The sequence below is a fragment of the Corvus kubaryi genome, unplaced genomic scaffold, assembly GCF_017639235.1.
Source record: "Corvus kubaryi isolate FWS band 111438036 unplaced genomic scaffold, C.kubaryi_AGA036_p1.0 37232, whole genome shotgun sequence".
Taxonomy (NCBI): domain Eukaryota; kingdom Metazoa; phylum Chordata; class Aves; order Passeriformes; family Corvidae; genus Corvus; species Corvus kubaryi.
In genome coordinates, this window is record NW_024581066.1 from 4,435,144 (window position 1) to 4,452,719 (window position 17,576).

A 17,576-nucleotide genomic window follows, 5' to 3' on the forward strand; every position below is an offset into this window, starting at 1 on the left:
GTATTCCATCCTGCCCTGTGTTATGTGGCTGTTCTTGTAGGGAGAAAAGGTAGAGGAGTTGTGTTAGCTCTCAGCACCAGTAGCTCTGGGCACCACAGTAGCACTTGCAGACTAGGCTGGAGTAGTGGCTAATGAGCCAGCTGGTTTACCACAACCTTGAGGGACCCTTCTAGTGTTCCTGCTAAATTATATGTGGGCAGCTGATGCTTCACTTGGTAGCTTTTGGACAGAAAAGTGCTCCTTTGCCAAGGAACAGCCACCTGTGCCTTGCCTCCTTGAGAGTGTGTATTCCTGCCCCGAAGAATTCAGAGCAGTGTTAGTGGTTAGTGCCTGGAAATACCACACACTGATCGCCACCCTCACGTCTGAGCTTGCCATTTGCAAAAAAAAAAAAAAAAAAAAAGATGTCTTTTCCCCTTAGCTTTGGAATGATTTAGATATTATGAAGGCTTTATCTCGATGGTATTTTCTTTCTCTAATTCAACCTGCAAGGATTTATATAACCAGCATTATTGCAGACTAATTAAAACTAACAGTCTTCAAATGGTCTCACATACTTCTTTATACTTCCTTTGCTCATGGCGATGTGACAGACGGTGTTCAAGAATCCAGAATAACTGTGCTTGCTTCCTGTTATATAAGATGCCTCCTTAAAATAGACGGCTGAAAGACTTTTTGAGTTGGTGCTTTTTTCATTTCTTCCCCCCAACCAGCTTCACAATATCACATTGTTGCCAGTGTGACTGTCTGTCTGCTTCTGCTATAATCTTATTTAGTCTTCGTAGAAAAGAACATGAAAACAAGCTTTGTTTTTGTCATTCCATGCTTTCCTGTGACATCAGATAGAGAAGGGGAAAAGACATGGTCACATGCCCTATATTTATACTCCTTTAATTACTAAATGCCTTGCTCTTTGGAGTTCTCATGATAGTGAGTTTATCTGCAGCAAAGGCAGCAAACCTCTCTCTGCTTGCGAGACAGTTTTACTCCCTGCCAGGTGTTCAAGGGCAGATGCAATTCAGTCATGCTTGAAAAAATTCTCTATCTTGCTTGGTAAATAATGATAGTGTAATCATGCCTTGCCCTCCTAACACACATAGTGGTAACCCCAGTTTGGCTAGCTGCCCCACCAGCCAGCTTTCCTGGGAGCCTCCTAACAGTTGTGTTGATGAGCTCCACGCATGAGCTGGTTGCCTTGTGTTCTAACTTTTGGGTTTTCTGTAATCTCCTTCTTCAAGAGAATGAATATTTCGCGCTTCTTTTTCTTTCAACAGCAATACAGGGCATACATCATGGTATTGGATTAGGTCCACAGACAGGAATTGCTTTTATAATTCAGAAAATGCCTGTTCCTGAAATTTGTCCAGCCCCTTAAGGTCCCATTAGTCTCAGTAGGAGGTAAAGGCATGCACCACATACCACAGGAGATGCCTGGGTCCTTGTAAAATTGAACTTCCAGAGAAAATTTATCATACATTCAGAAACAAGTGACCCAAGATTGGCCTCAGTGAGCTTTGGAGCACAGTCATATCTCCGGAGGGTCGTTGAAACTGCCCCTTACGTTATTGATTTGAATTTAATGATCAGAGTGTGCCTCCTTGCAGTATAAGATGTGTGAAATATAACCATGCAAAAAGGCCCACAGATACACTGTTTCTCCTGGTACTAATTGTGTCACATAGTCCATGGGTCTTCCTTCCGTATCTGCATTTTCAGAGATAGGTATTTAGAACAGAAAATAAATCCAAAGAGGAGGAGGATAAATGCTCTCTAGCTGGGGGAACAGAATAGCAAATGAAAGTCTAAGTTGGTGCAGTGGGCAGGAGCTAATCATAGAATAAAGACTGTAACGTCACCCCTGGGGGAGCATTGGACTGTTGGTGACGAGCTGAATGCATTTCATCTGCCTGCTGTGTTTTTGATAGTACCTGTTTAAATGAATTGATGTGGCAGTAACCAGGCAAAAAGAAAAACAGGTAACATGACAGATGGAAAATAGCTACCAGAGAACATAATAAAATGAGGGAAAAAGGAAGTCAGTGATATTGATGACTGAAAGGGAGAGATCTGTGGCCAGTTGCTTTGTCTGGTGCAGAGTTGTGCTGTCCCAGCTCAGGTGTGAAGCAGTGTGAAGCAGTGTGATGGTGTTTGCTTACACTAACAAGGGCCCAAATGGATTCCCTGTCCTGTGCTTTTCTTCTTTTTCTTTTCGTCTTTGGTCTGTGCATGCTGGACTGGTGTGGATGTTGATCTGTGCAGGGGAAAGTGAACTTGGCTGTATTGCGTGTGTGTGTTCATCTATATACAAAGCAACAATTTTTGTTATGGGGCATATTTCTTCTTGCCAAAATCATTGTATCAGTAGAGCCATTCTTGAGTAATTGCAAATTTGTCATTAGGTAGTACTTCATGTTGCATTTCCTTATTCTCCATGCTGTTTAGGAATAATCTGACCAGGATAAAGACTTTCACACTAAGAAGGCTATTTGCTGTAACCATACTGTTGAAATGACAGTGGGATAATTTATGTTTAAACAGGGGTAAAAAAAATATATTTATGTGTCTTGTCCGTCTATATCAGCTTTTCAGTGTTTTTGCATTGGGGACACACAGTGTGTGACTGTGGCTTTACATATCAGGGAGAAGAGTAAAGTTTATATTTAGAAATTTAGTATGCTTTGCGGTGTAAAAAGGTTGTGTTACCAGCTACTTCAAGCTAAAGTACTTTAAACCCCTCTTGCCCCCCAATATTTGTCAGTCTTCTCAGTTGTAACATTCATTCTTGAATGACTACTTGACTGAGGCTACTTCAGTGATGCCCACAGTTTTTGGTGATATTGCAAGTGCATAAAACAGAAGATTTACTAAAAATAACTTAATTTTGGGGAGCATGGCCTCCCATATGGCTGTGTACAAAGCTGTGGAGAGCCCCACTCATTACTGTGAGTCTAATGGGTCCTGTTAGAACCAAAGGACCGGTATAAAACTCTGTGGCTTAGTGAGAGGGTGCAGGGGGAATTTTTTGGTTGTCAGAAATCAAAGGGCTATGATATATGGATATCTGCAAAAAGCCTTTTAGAGAGGGCTGATTGCAAGCTACATTTGCTGGGTACTAGGTCACAGAAGAATTGGGATGGGAGCGTGAAGGGAGAGTCTGCTTGAGGCTCCTCAGAGTACTGCACAGGTTTGTTATGAGCTCAGGAGGCCTAAACTGATAAATCTAGGAAGCTTGAATTAGTCCCAAATGGATCAGTATCTTCCAGATAGAATGAAACTTTCATTTTGTTCAGAAGCTTCAACAGGAATATGTTTTATTGTGAAGGAGCTGAGGAGTTCTTTAATACAAAGAGGCAACCTCAGACACAGCAGATCAGTTGGTCAGCTTAATTTTAACTATATTACCCCGTCAATAAGGTTTCCATCCTCTGTTGTTTAAATCTGATAAAAGCATTTCAAGTGAGGGCAGAATCTTGTGATGTTGGAAACTAAATTCTGAGTTCTATTTTCTGGCCAGTTTAGGTTATTTAAAATGACCAATATACCGAATGTGTGAGTGTGATCAAATTTCCAAAATGGAAAATAATGACTTCTCTTTCTGCAAACATAGGGTGAGGCAGCATCTGACCTGCTTGAGCCTTGCTGCAGGTGGCTGTAGTAGGGCAAAAGGAACAGATGAATCTCTTTGTTATCATCTGCTCTGGAAAGCAAAGTATACTCACTGTACACAGAAAGTGCTCTCCTTCTCCTGTCCTCTGGTATAAAAGAAATATAGTAAGAAATACAGTTTTTGTCTTATTCTTAGAGGGGGCCATGTGCATTTTAAGAGGCAAAAGGTTTTTCTGGGTAATATTACCCCTTGTATTTGTAATATCTACTGTGGACCCAGGAGACTCAGAGACTGCAGTGCCTTTGGTGTTACAGAAGAGCAGACAAGACCCTTGCTAATTCCTCTAATATCCCTCCCCCCTGCACCCCTGACTCTCAGCTGTATTTCAGCAATATTGAACAGGAGTTACTGGCACTTTATTCATGTGGAACAGCAAATATAGGTTCTATCAACAAATCACAAAAGAGATTGAGATCCAAGTAAAATCAAACAGCAAATGTGTTTTCCTGCCCTCTTTATATGAGACAGGTTGAGTTTAGAGAAACATTTTTGCATAAAATTTTGAGCCATTGCAAATAACTTACTTTCCCACTCCTGGAGGTATTTTCAAAAATTTGCTTTTGCTAAGAAACAAACTCGTTCAGTATAGTTGTTTATGCAACTATCTGAGAAGTGCCCTCAGAACTGAAAATTAATTGGCTTTCACTGAAATCTGAACAGGTAATGAGCAAAAAGCTGCAGATTAAGGACTTTACATGTCATAAATTCTGCTTTTTGGTACCTGGGCTGCACATTTGTACAGTTCAATTCTTTCTGGCAATGCCTTACTACTCTGTATGGTGTATTTAATTTCATGGGTTTTTTTTAAATTTCACTTTACTGGAAATAGAAAAAAAAAAGAACAAAAGGTTTGTTTTAAAAATATCAGAAATTGCCAACACTAATAGTGTTTTCCAGTTTCATTATTTTTCATAATCATTCTGCAGCATGATTAAAGTAGGTTAAATATTAAGGTCAGCTCCCAAAGGAGGTGGGGTCCAAGCCAGCAGAATGCTGAGCATTCCTGCAAGAGGCTGGGCACATGGGACTTCCCCTGAAAGTGGTAGGATATGAGGACATTTAGTGTTGTGTAGAATTACTGCCTGAGACTTCAGTAGATAGAGAGAGGTTTTATCATAAAACATTGAAGGTGACCTGGGTGAAATTCGTGTCATTTTTTTTTCTCAGCAAGAAATGTGGATTTCATTCAAATAATTTCATTCAAATGAAACTAAATTCATCAGCATGTGCTGATTAGCTAATATGCTACCAGAAAGTAAACAATTAAAAAAAAATTTAATGTGTTTTCATAAAAATCTTGCAGAAAAGAAGTAGCTATTACTATTTTCAGTTTGAAACTGTAGTTTGACATTCCTCCAGTTATATTTAAATTAATATACTGAAAATTAAAGATTTAATTTTGAATTTCATAAATTTCTGAGACTGACACCAAGTGATTCTGTTGAAAATTTTCAGAGAAAGTACATTTTGAAAGAAAAAAATACAGCATGATATTTTATTGCTTTCAGATTTACATTGACATTTCTTTCATAGCATCATTGGATTGTAGATGCTGGAAGGGACATCAAGATGTTTCTAATCCAACTTCATGCTCAAAGCAGGCTCAGCTCTGAGGTTGGACATGTTGCCCAGGCTTTTATCCATTTGGGGCTAAACTTGCCCAAGCACAAAAACTGCACAGCATTGCTTGGATGCCTTCAGGGTGAAAAAGCTTTTCCTTATACCCTGTCCAAACTCCTCTTTCTTCAACATATGCCCACTAGCTCTTGTTCTCATTCCATATCCTGGTATGGAGCACAAGTCTGTCATCTTGGTACCCTTCTTGTAGGTACTGGAGGGGATGCTATTAGGCATATTCAAAATAACCATAACTATTTGTGTGAATCTGCTGAGAAAATATAGATGAATTTATTAGGTCCCACCATTCATAAATTTCTTTGAGCTTCAGCCTGTCTCTAGGAAGGTGGGATCATAAAATTTCTTCCTTTGTTTTGTCTGCTTTGTGTATCAGCTGTTGGGACTGGACTGATTTTAGGGTGTGTGCAGTCTGCTAAGAGGAAGACCTCAGACTTGGACCATAGCATGTTATTTATAGTAACAGCGGTAGTCTCCAGTAGCTGAAAACAATGTGTATCAAAGAATTATCACCATCTCCTGGTGGTGACTTAAATAAGTCCAAGGCAAAACTAACAGGAACTCTCAGAGGAAATATTTTTTACTATGACAGGAGATGGCTTATCAGAGCTGGGCTTAAGTGCATTGAATTTCAGTGCATCTGCATTGTCAGAATAGTTTACCATTTGTATGCTGGTGTTATTTTAAATGTGCTGACCTCAAAAATATTGATGAGGCAAAACCCCCTGTAAAACATACCTGCCTTTTAACCTTTTTATGGTTCTGCCAACCGGAAAGTTAAACAATGACAAAATGGACTGTGAATCTGTGTGCTGGCTGCATTTTCTCCTGGTGTTATGAGAGGTTTTTGCTGAATGGGACAGATATGAAGCAGAATAGCTTTCTGCACAGTATGTGGTCAGGCTTTAGCATTCAAGGTAATAGAATAACTGTAATCGTATAAGCTCCATAAAACTTACAGCTAAAGAATTTTCTTTATGTGATTTTAAGGACTGTTATTAAATGGCCAGTGGTTTGTGGGCCCCTCATTGCAAAGCTTCTGTTAGTCACGTTTTTGAGCTGTCACAACTGCTCATGAGGAGAGTCAGCGAGGGGCTGACTAACCAGGAGTCCAGTCCAATGGTTTGGCATTTCCTGTGTTATCTCAGACATAGGGAAAATCTGCCAGCTATTCCTTGGGGAACTTTCACAAGAAGGCAGTGTAACTGTAGATCTATACCGTTATTATTTTACAGTTAACAAGTGTAACATCTGTGTATATTTCTTGTTTTACACAATAACACTACAAAGATAAAACAGTGCACATCTCCTTCCACTTAGTGGAAATGCTGGTGCCTTGCAAAATAAATCCTCAGTATAAATGGGCAATATGTCTTAACACCCAAAGGCTGAGCTGGATGGAGCCTGTTTCTGTCCTTTCCTTGGAAGATACTAGAGTCCTTGCCCTCAGCTCTGTGTGACTGAATTAAAGTCTACTCTGATTTGAAAATGGGTTGCCAAGTAACCATGGTGGTAACTGATAAGTTCTTACATTTAAATTAATTTGAGTTATAGTAAATATATCTGTTTTTCTTCCTATATTCAACTAGTGATAAACATCTTATTTTATTTTATCCAAGTATAATTGGTCAGCTTGCTTCATGCATTAAGCACGCAGTGACACATATCCAATTGATCCTCAGAGCTTTCCAAGAAAAGGATAATGTTGTGAGCACTGTCATCTGTCTGACTACCATTTTTTATAAAACCATTTTTTTGTAGAGAAAAACAAGCTAGATTAATAGTAGAAACAACCTTTACCCACTCTTTAAAAAAATTGACTAGTGATTTCTCTTCTTTGTTTGATTGCTGAACATTTTCCACATGGTTGGGTTCTTCTGCTTGTTACCAAAATCACTCTTTTTCTCTAAAAATGCAGGTTGATTATGTGTGTCTGCAGTCAATAACAGCAGAAAAGGTGAATCTGGTCATTTTTGTAGTGTGTGTGACCACTACCTTGGTCAGTAATGCCTGAAATTTAGGAACCATATTAAGAAGAGAAGGAGGAGAAAAAGAAAGAAATCAGAAATTATATTTCTTTAGCTAAATGTATCAAGATATTGAGTCAATATGTAGTTTTCTTGATGGGTACCATTGAAGGACAAGGGTATGACCTCTTGTAGAAATTTCAAATGTGGTGGTTCGTTTGAGTTGTTTCTTTTTTTGCCAACATTACCTTTATGCATGAGTGCTAATGAATAATCCTGTTGCCAAAGGCAGAAAGACATCTGTCACCAAATTAGAGTTTTCCAGGAACTTACAGGTTAGAGAAAAAGATCTCTGCTGGAATACAGTGCTGCCTGCAGAAGAGAACTTTGTGAATCAAACAGTGATGACATGAGAAGGGGTTTGTTTCAGATCTTGTCCTATCCTTCTCTAAAACTGGGGGTTTCCCTCAAATAACAGCTGTTAGAATATGAGTCCTCTGTCCCACAGTATAGTTGTGTAGAACTTTGAGCTTCTCCTTAAGCTCTTGGTCTGAAAGCATACTCCTCATCTTCGTTTTGCTGCAATCTAGGAGCAGCTCTGTTGCCAAAGAATTTACTCAACTTTGAAGCTAGTATAAGAGCATGTCTGTGATGTTAATTTCACTGAGTTTGCCTGTGTGCCTCAGCTTTTATAAGACCTATCCAGAATAAAGTTTGAAGATCTATTTTGACTTTTTATAATTAATTAAATTAAAAATAAGGAGTTTCTTGACAGTTACAGTACAGTTCCTGGGGAGAGGACAGTCACTAAGGCACTGTGGCCAAAATGTCTGAACTACCACCCAAGATATGAAAGATTAGAGCCTGGGACAGCTTTACTGTTGCTATGAAATTGAATGCATGCATAAAAATAAAGAGAACAATAAGGGGCAAGTGTTTACTGGGCTTTGGAGAGATGTTTATTATACCTTCTACAGAATAAGCAGAAAGCTCAAATTATCTCCAGATTTTAAAGGCATTGTAAAATAATTAAACACAAATACTAAGAATCTTACTGGAACTACAAATCCTGAAAGTGTTCCTCTGAGGATTTTTATTTCATTCCTTACATATCTTACTAGGCTGCAACACCACAGCCCTGGGTTTGGCCACCCCGAGAATTGAAGTGGAATACAGTTTGTCCTGATTCTTGTTTATAGCTTGTAGCTTCCTGTTGGAAGGCAGGGAATGAGGACTGAGAAGGGACATGGCAAGACAGCTGCAAGGTTTATCACTTTGTCTTTTTGCTTTCACTCTGGGTGAGAAAAAACTGTTCCATGGAGAGGTACGAGGAAAAGCTCTTGGAGGCTGTTCTTGCTTCTTGAACAAGCTTCCCCCGTGGTACCCCTGGTTTGCAGCAGATGGTGGAGGGGTGGCAGAGCAAGCTGTTAGCTTGTGGGTTAAACATCCTCTAAAGCATCTTTCTTCTCTTTGCTTTAGAAGATGCAAGGGAAGGCATGGCACAGAGGAAGCCATGGCTCCTGGCCAATTTGTTGCCCTCCAGATAGAAATGTGAGATTCATATGAAACCACAGTTCATACCACATGCCTCAGATTTTAAGGCTGGGAAAGACCTTGCCATAGAATTCAGGCATATTAGCCATGTCAAATAAGTATGATTTAGAACACCCTTGGAACAAGCCCATTTAGGAGGTCAAAGCAGTAGCAGGCAAGCCAAAATAAATGTGAGAAAGAAGCAAGAGAGGGAAAGGAAGTATGTAGACAGGGCAGTGGCAGGTGTGGTGTCTCCCTTTTTGGTGGTAGCACTCAGGTCAGCCTGGCTGTGATGTGGCCTTACTGAGCATGCATCACCTATGCGGGTGAATGGAAGAAATCGAATCAATTTTGCTGAAAATTCGGAGAAGGTGGGTTAGAGCCCTACAGTCAGAAATGTGAACATCCCATTCAGTGCACTCTGTCCAGTTTGTATGGGCAGCATGTAGGTGACATAATTTAGTAATGAAAGATCCTGGATGAAACACTATTGAGTGACCTTGTGTGACAGAAAATCAAGACTGGCTTTTCTCACAGAGAAAGAATCTGCATGGTTGTAAATTTGCAGTATCCCATTGTTTTTTAACTTCCAGCTACCACGAGGACTTTTCTAGGATATTTCATATAAACATGTTTACCCAAAGCAGAAAATACACTTGGAAACCATGTTGGCAAACATTTGAGTTGGAAATAATCAAAACTAGTGGCAGGATTCCAGTATTCCTTTGTTTGACATTCTGCCAGTGTCGTGGTTCAACCCCAACCAGCAGCCAAGCCCAGGCAGCTGCTCTCTCTCTCCCCCACCAGTGGGAGTGGGAAGGGAATGGGAAGGGTGAAAGTGAGAAAACTCGTGGGTTGAGATAAAGACAGTTTAGCAGGGAAAGCAAAAGCCATGCACACCAGCAAAGCAAAACAAGGTGTTAATTCAGTACTTCCCATGAGCAGGCAGGTGTTTGGCTGTCTCCAGGAGAGCAGGGCCCCATCACACATAATGGTGACCTGGGAAGACAAACACCAACATTCCAAACATTCCACCCCTTCCTCCTTCTTCCCCCCACTTTATATTCTGAGCATGATGCCATTTGGTCTGGAATATCCTTTTGGTCAGTTTGGGTCACCTGTCCCAGCTGCGTCCCCTCCCAGCCTCCCATGCACTCCCAGTCTCCTCACCAGTGTGGCTGTAGGAGAAGCAGCAAGGGCCTTGGCTCTGTGTATGCCCTGCTCAGCAATAACAAAAACATCTCTATATTATCTTCACTGCGTTCAGTACAAACCCAAAACACAGCTCCACACTAGCCACTGGGAAGAAAATTAACTCTACTCCAGCTGAAACCAGCACAGTCAGTTAACTAAAATACTACACAGATTACATTTTACTTTGTAGGTGACAGTCTAAAACTTCTGCTTTGTTCTATGGGAGAAATTATGTCTGGGGTTAAAAAAAAAAGAAAGAAAAGAAGAACATCAGTACAGCTCTTGTTTTGAGGGTGTGGCTGGATAATGGTGTCTTTCACTATATGTGCTCAGCCTGAGACCGTAGGATACAAATGTTTCATGCTGGGTAACAAACACTGCTGATCACAGATACACAGGTCTATTTTATAGCTGATGATATACCTGCACAAATATGCTTAGAGAGTTTGCTCAGAAGACTGATTTCCAAATTAAACTTCCATCTATTTTCCAACATACATTAAAATACAGCAGGCAAGACAGTTTTGGGTAAGTAAAGGTAGTGTTTTAATTGCCATGGAAGGTCATTAACATACTTCGGGCTTGTCTAACCATCACATCCTCTGGTAAGCCATCCCTTGCAGAGATAAAGTTCATACCTTACTCCTTGAATGGTGCACCCAGCCAAGAATAGTTTTACTATAAAATGGAATTGTGCCTCCAAATACGGAAGAAAAATAGTTTTTTAGTTTGAATTAAAATTGTAAATATTTACAATAAAGTTAGTTAATACATGACTGTTTAGTATCCATAGCTTGTGAGTAATTTTCTCTGTGGAAAATATGATATGAAAATGAAATTTCACTTCCTATTTTGACACAGAAACTGATATGCCAGCTCAATATCGTCTATGATCTGGAATTCTGTTTCCAAGGGTGATAAGTACTGGATGCATCTTAGTGTAGTATGAACATCCAGTAAGGAATAATTATACAGAGATACTCACCTAAGGAAATCTCTTCAGATGTCACTGATGGAGGAGTGTGTCAGTCAGTGTTACTTATCAATGAACTTTGCTGACACAAATGTCAATAGTATTTTAAGTATCTGCTTAATGCTCCACCTCCTTCTAAATCTAATGAACTTCGTGGGCCTACTGACGTCTACTTTGACAAGTCCTAAAGTTTTAACTTTGCCTTGGATGATGTGTTGCTGAAAAAAACATTTTCTTTTATCAAGCTAAACAAGTGTCCCTTGAATTTTATTAGCATTAATTTAGAAGCCATGAATTTTCAAACTATTCTTTCCACAGAGTTTCCTTACATATGTTGTACTGTAAGAAATCACCCCAATGATTTCTCTAAGCAAGATATTTACAGAGCTTTCCACAATGCCTTTTATTTTTCCTAGAGTTTAAGCAACTTCATTCTTGTATTGCTTATAAGTAGTATGAATAACTTAGCAGAGTTCTTTGCACCACTCCGAGATGTGCCTTTGTTCTGTGTTAAAAATGGATTATTTAATCCATTTATGTTCATTCATCTCTCTAATCATGTTTCCAAAGAGCATGCTTTCCCCCTTGCATCTCAGTATTAGCCCTAAGATGGTTTACTTCCATTTCTTCAGTAAGTCACATGGAGCATCTTCAGCTTTCAGAAAGTTCCTATCAGTCTTGAATTGTCTTCCAGGGTAGGGAAGTTACTTCTACATTCAATGTGTTTGAAAATCCCAGCCTGCTGGGGAAGTTTTAAGGTGAAAAAATATATCACCGTTTCTGGTGGGGTGTGAAAACAGTTCTGACTGCCGAAAGATATAAATTATTAAACTTGTATTTTAAAAAACAAAAAGCAGAGAATGTCCTTTCAAGAAATGATCTCAGTCTTTGCTATGGATCAGGTGGACTTTCAAAGCAGTTTCCCTTTCCTGCCAGGGCAATGTATTAGTTTTATTTGGATTGAACTTTAATCAGCTTTCTAATGTCCCCCCTGCAATTTCAGCTCTTGATCTTGTGATTATTTGCTCTGCCAGAAATCTTGTAAGCCTTCAAAAAGTCTCCAGCTGCTTGTTTGCATCGGGACTCTCAGGAAAGAAATAGTCCAAATTATCTGAAGGCGTTAATCCAAAGTATATTAGCTAAACTGGATTAAATATGCATTATTTTGGAAGGTAATTCAGTAAAATGACATTAAAGACAGTTCTGTTGTGAATAAGTATGTTCACACAGTGGTCTAATGCAATTTAAATTATACCCTTCGAAAATTGAATTTGGATCAAATTCCTTGTGAGTCTCTGTGGATGCAATCCCTACCACAGCCATACCACACACAGTGGGGAAGTGGTTTACAATGCACTGGAGCCCCCTGCACACCCCTGCATATTCCATAGCTGATATCACTTGGCTCAAATGGGAGCTAATACAACCTGGAGTATGATCAGCTTATTGTCAGCACAAAAAGCCATGCTGCCATCACTGCCATCACCATTACTGCAGCAGTAGGCAGAGTCTCAAGTGGAAATCAGAGCCCTATTATACTAGATATTAAATGAAAAAAATAAAATAGCTGGCTCCTGTACAAAGAGCAGAGCCTAAACAGCTGCTGGCGGAGCTGTGCAGGCTGTGAGCTGCACCGTCCTCAGGTCTCCCAGGGTCCAGCCTCGTGCCTTGCCTGAGAAGCCTAGTGGTCCAGAGAGCCTGCATGGGAGAGCCAGGCCTCTGACTTGCCTGGAAAAGTAAAATATGAGAATTTGTAACCTCATGTGCTAGATCACAGGGCCAAATCAGTACCAGCTGGCATGACCAGCTGTGTTTGGAGCAATGCTAGCCACTCAGGCTGAAGGATTTTGCTCACGCAAATGTGCTCACAAGAAAGCCACACTCTGTGTATTTGTATCATATTGCAGCCTACATGTGGTTAAACTAGCCTTCTCTTCCCAATTAAATGCTCTGAGAATTACCTGATGCCTACTGCCTTTTTGATCCCCTTCAAAATTCAGTCAAGTCTGATAGGGCTTGTAAATTATTTTCTAGCCTGCCATGTGTTGATTTCCTCTCACTGGGAAAAAAAAGAGAGGCCCATGAAGTTGTGAGAAATAGTTCGTTGTTTTTCATACATTTTTCCAGTCACAGGCCAAAAATATAAGGAAAATGCAGGTTATTCCATTTGAATGCAATCTCAAAGGTTATAACTGTCAAACTAGAATGTAGTTCCAAGATTTTGAAAAGGCCAGGTACCTCCAACAGTGTTGTTTTTTTTTTTCAGAAAATGTTGGTATGTGCTTGGTTGGGTCAGGAAGTGGTTTGTATTACACTGTCAGCTTTGTAAAAAGAACAGCAAATTCTGGAGGAGCATTTAGTGGCAAGAGGGATAATGGCTCTGTCAGTCAATTCAGGAAACAGCTCTTAGGAAATATACTTTCACCAGGGCATGAGTCGGTGAGACCAGATGGATGACCATAGTGGATGGAGCTAGTGCTTATATTTCAGACTGGACTAATGCACTTGACTAAAGGGGTAAAGCTTTCAGTATGTTTGACCAACATTTACATTTTCAGTTGCTTCAAGTAGAGTACAAGATTTCTCTTGAAATAATTTTATAGTGAAAATAAGATGTACAGAATATCTTGATTCAGCATGGACAACTTCATAGAAGTATTAGCAATGGACAGTGTGGAAGCTGAAATAATTGAATCCTCTCAAACCATGGAGATGTTGCAAGGAAAAGGAAAAATGGTTTTGACCAACACATTTTGGGTACATTTTCTATGAAAAAGAAAGTGTATCCTTAAATGAGAGGGACAGGTTATGAACTGCAGTCTTCAGGTCAGCATGAAGAGAAAGGACAGGGAGGTGGTACAGAAACTTCTGAGTTCTAATTCTGTGTCAGGTCAGTTAAAATCTCCTAGTGTTTTTCTTTTATTAGAAATGAATTTATCTGGAAGCGCTTTGCACTTGCCATAGGCTAAAAGAACACACACTGGTGGTGCACACAGTGTGCTTGTGACCAGCTGCAATATGGCAACGTCATGCCAAGCAGTCATTTGTCCATGTGTCTGAGACACCTGATACAAACACCAGTTACTGGCATATTGAAATGTGTATATATTCAGTCTCCCCTGACTCCTTTGGGTAAAATGATGTAATTACTTTTGTAAGTTTTGACTTGGATAATATAAACTGATACCAGTGTAATGGAGCTAAAGCTTCTTAAAACTTAGGAGGATTTTGAATTATTGGTCTTGAGTGACACACTTCAGCAAAGTAAGGAGAGCTACTGTCAGCACAGACTGCTTTTATACATATATTAAGTCCCAATTTGTCTGCCGAAGCAAACAAAATTGTTCTATCCATCTCTCCTTTGAGTTGGTTCTCCCCCATACCTGCTCTGTTTAAAGTGCTCTGTTTTGCAAAAGGGAAACCATGGCACAACATGATTAATATTGATGTTACACCTGGGCAGTGCAGGATGCACAAGTGTTGGAACAAACCAGCTGCAACAAAGACTTGAATGTTGCATTATCTCTCAAAATAAAACATTTTGCAAAACAAAACTACTGAATGTTTCAGTTCCAGGAAAGCTTAGCTTTTCAATCAAAGCCTATACAAACTTCAGCATTCTTATCTGAGAATACTGTACTATTAAAAACAGTCTTCACTGTTTCCCCTGCTTAGTGGTTAATGCAGCTGGAGTTTGTATGATTGTCTCCATCTCATCACAAACAGCAATATTTTCACTGGTCACCATTTGTTCAGTTTTTAGACTGGCTTATGTTTTAAGAGGTGATAAAAATTTTGAACAGCTAGTGCAAGGCTTCTTACACCTCAGCAGAGTCACCTGAGCATTTATTACTAATTAACTCTGCACGAGTGTTCATTTCCTAATCAGACTTATGCATGAGACACAATTCTGTGTGAACCTTTTGTAATTCTAAAACAGAAATTGTCATATAGCTCATTGGTTTGGGTTTGGAGCTTTCTTGCAGGCTGAATTGTTTCAACAGGTAAGATAGTGACAGAGGCCTGATTGTGACCCTACTTAGTGCAGACTTTAAATTTGGAGCAACTTTGTGGTCATTGGCATTAAAATAGTACTAATGAGGGAAGAACAAGAATTATGAAACTATTGGGATCAATGAGGGCAAAACTGAGAGCCTACCTAAACAGTAACCTGATAAATACTTTCATTTATTCTTGTTGATGTTTGAGGTTGTTTTAGCTTACTATTGTCATTTTTCCCACAGAGCTGCTCAGAAATTGAACCTTTCTTCCAAAAAGAAGAAGCACAGGCCTTCTGCATCATCTGTTCCTGAATCTCCTCTCTTCTCTACCTGCTTCAGCAGTATCCTTCAGACTTCCCCACCCCCTGCACCACCATGTTTGTTGAGGGCAGTCAGCAAAGTGAAAGACACTCCTGGTTTGGGCAAGGTAGGCCTTGCAAATATCACCGAAACACTTATTTTCTTTGGCAGAAGATTTTATCCTTGTGCAAAACACTAAGGAAAACCATGTCCTCTCTCAGTTGGCTTTACTGTAGCTGATACCTGAACACATGTAAAAAGGCCTAACAACTCGAGTTAACTAATGCAAGTGAATTTCTAATAAAGCTAAAGTTGACTTAACACAGACAGACCTAATTGTGCAGCAGTTATACACTTCAAAGCCCAGCTACACTAATGCACCTGCATTGGGACCACAGTGCTACCAGGTGGAGTTAATGTCCATTCTGCCAGGAGGTAATATCCATTCTGGGTTTCAGGAGTAGTTTGTCACTGTGGCTGTATAAACTGGATAGCAGTTGCTTGCTATGGCATATTTTGTGTTCCTGATCCCTTGCTTTCCAGACTGGTGTCTTGGCTGTAATTTCTTTCTGGCTCATGTTTGCTGGCTCTCTTCCAGTACATCTACCTGAACAAAACCTATGCTGATAATGATAAATTGCTCCTTTTTCCTTCTGTCGTGTTATTTCCTCCCATTCTGCATAATCATTCCCTCTTAAAATACTGTTTAGGTGCATATGTATGTTGAGGCGATGGAGGAGGTGGGTATACAGTTTGCTGTTGCTTTGTAATTTGTCTGAGTGGCCCTTCCTTTTTCCCTGTTACAAGTGGAGAGCCTGGCATATTACATCTGGGAATATGCACATGCAGTTGTTGAGAAAAGCAGTTTGCTTTAATCAAGGTTGTTTCTTATGCCAGCATCTGTGTGCATAGCTTTTCCATATTCCTTGAATACTAAGCAGTGACAATGAATTTGGTGAAAGTTTTTGTTCAGAAGAGAAACTGTAATGTATGATCTAGGATTGCTGAGCATAGGATGGGCTTCAGAATTTTCACTGCTGATTTTGGATATTCGCTTTCTTATATTGTGCAGTTCCAGGGTTTCCTTTCAAAGAACAATGGTATTACTTTCATGGCTGGTTTGATGCCTGTTTGAAAAGAGATTCCCTCCACATGGGGCTCCCTTCCTTTCCTCTGGCCTGGTAGGTGGAAAAAAAATGTAGAAATCTGTCATGATCTTATAAAAGTTTAATAGGGATACATATTCTGATTTTAGTGGGGGAAAGAGTAGTAAACTGGAACCTGTTCATTGTTATAAGAAGTTGCTACAGAATAGATTTACAATAGAAGCCATTCTCTCAGGAGTCTTACTTTTCTGTGCTTGGGACGAGTTACCTCTGAATAAAAATTCCATTGAGGAATAATCAAGGGTGTGTTCTTGGAAACAGGAGCTCATCTCCCATCTTGGACTGCGTCAGCACTTTTCCGGATTATTATTTTCATATGTCCCAAGGAAAGGGTCTACACATAGCTCTGTCTGAACTTTCCAAGCTGATTTGAGCCTTTCTTATTCCTCTCACCACTGGTTTCCAGTGGAGAGGGCTTGCGAAGCAGTTTTGCAATACTCCAAAACAGACCTGTGATTGGCTTCTTCAAAACCATGTACTGGAACAAGGTCCAGGCTTTCTAGCTATGCAAGTAAAACTAAAATTTTGCAGCCTACATGATGAAGGAGGATATTTCTTTTCACTTCAGACTTACTGTCCCAAAGCTATCAGAGTATATAAGTAGCTAAGAGGTTTTAACACATTGACACACATGCTTCTTCAAAGCAGAAAACCAAATTAGGTTATTTCATATAGTCAAACTAGAGAAAATTAAATTTTTTCCACATTTCCATTAGCAAAACCTGCAGTTTCTGGAAGCCAGTTTCATTTTTCACCTTTTTGATTTCTTTTAGGAGGCACCTTATAATTATGACCTGAAGCTTGTATACTTTCATCAAAGTTTCCCATCAGTTTACCTCTGTAGCACAATTTTAATTTCAATATGTCAAAAATAGATGTGAGGCACAATAAGTAAATAACTTCAGGATAACAATGTAATTTATCTGTCAGACTGGAAAAACTTTAGATGAGGTAATGGAATTTCCAGCTTATTTACTTTAAATTTTCATTGTTTATATGTGTTCTGTAAAGTGTGGTTGGGATATGTTTTGATAAAACCAGTTACTTTTCTCAGCATTTTTTCTCATATAGTGTTTTCTGTAAGGGTATAAATTTATTAAATATGAATTCATGTGGAGGAAGTGAGTTCAGGGAAGCTAA

At 39.5% G+C, this 17,576-nt stretch overlaps 1 protein-coding gene across 1 annotated transcript in view; it reads left to right on the top strand.

Annotated features, from left to right (window-relative positions):
* KIF26B (kinesin family member 26B) overlaps positions 1-17,576 on the top strand; it is a 286,178-nt gene that overhangs the window by 161,969 nt on the left and 106,633 nt on the right. The window contains exon 5 of the mRNA XM_042023023.1: positions 15,214-15,397. Within this exon, the coding sequence (XP_041878957.1) occupies positions 15,214-15,397 (184 nt within the window). The remainder of the gene's footprint in view (positions 1-15,213; positions 15,398-17,576) is intronic.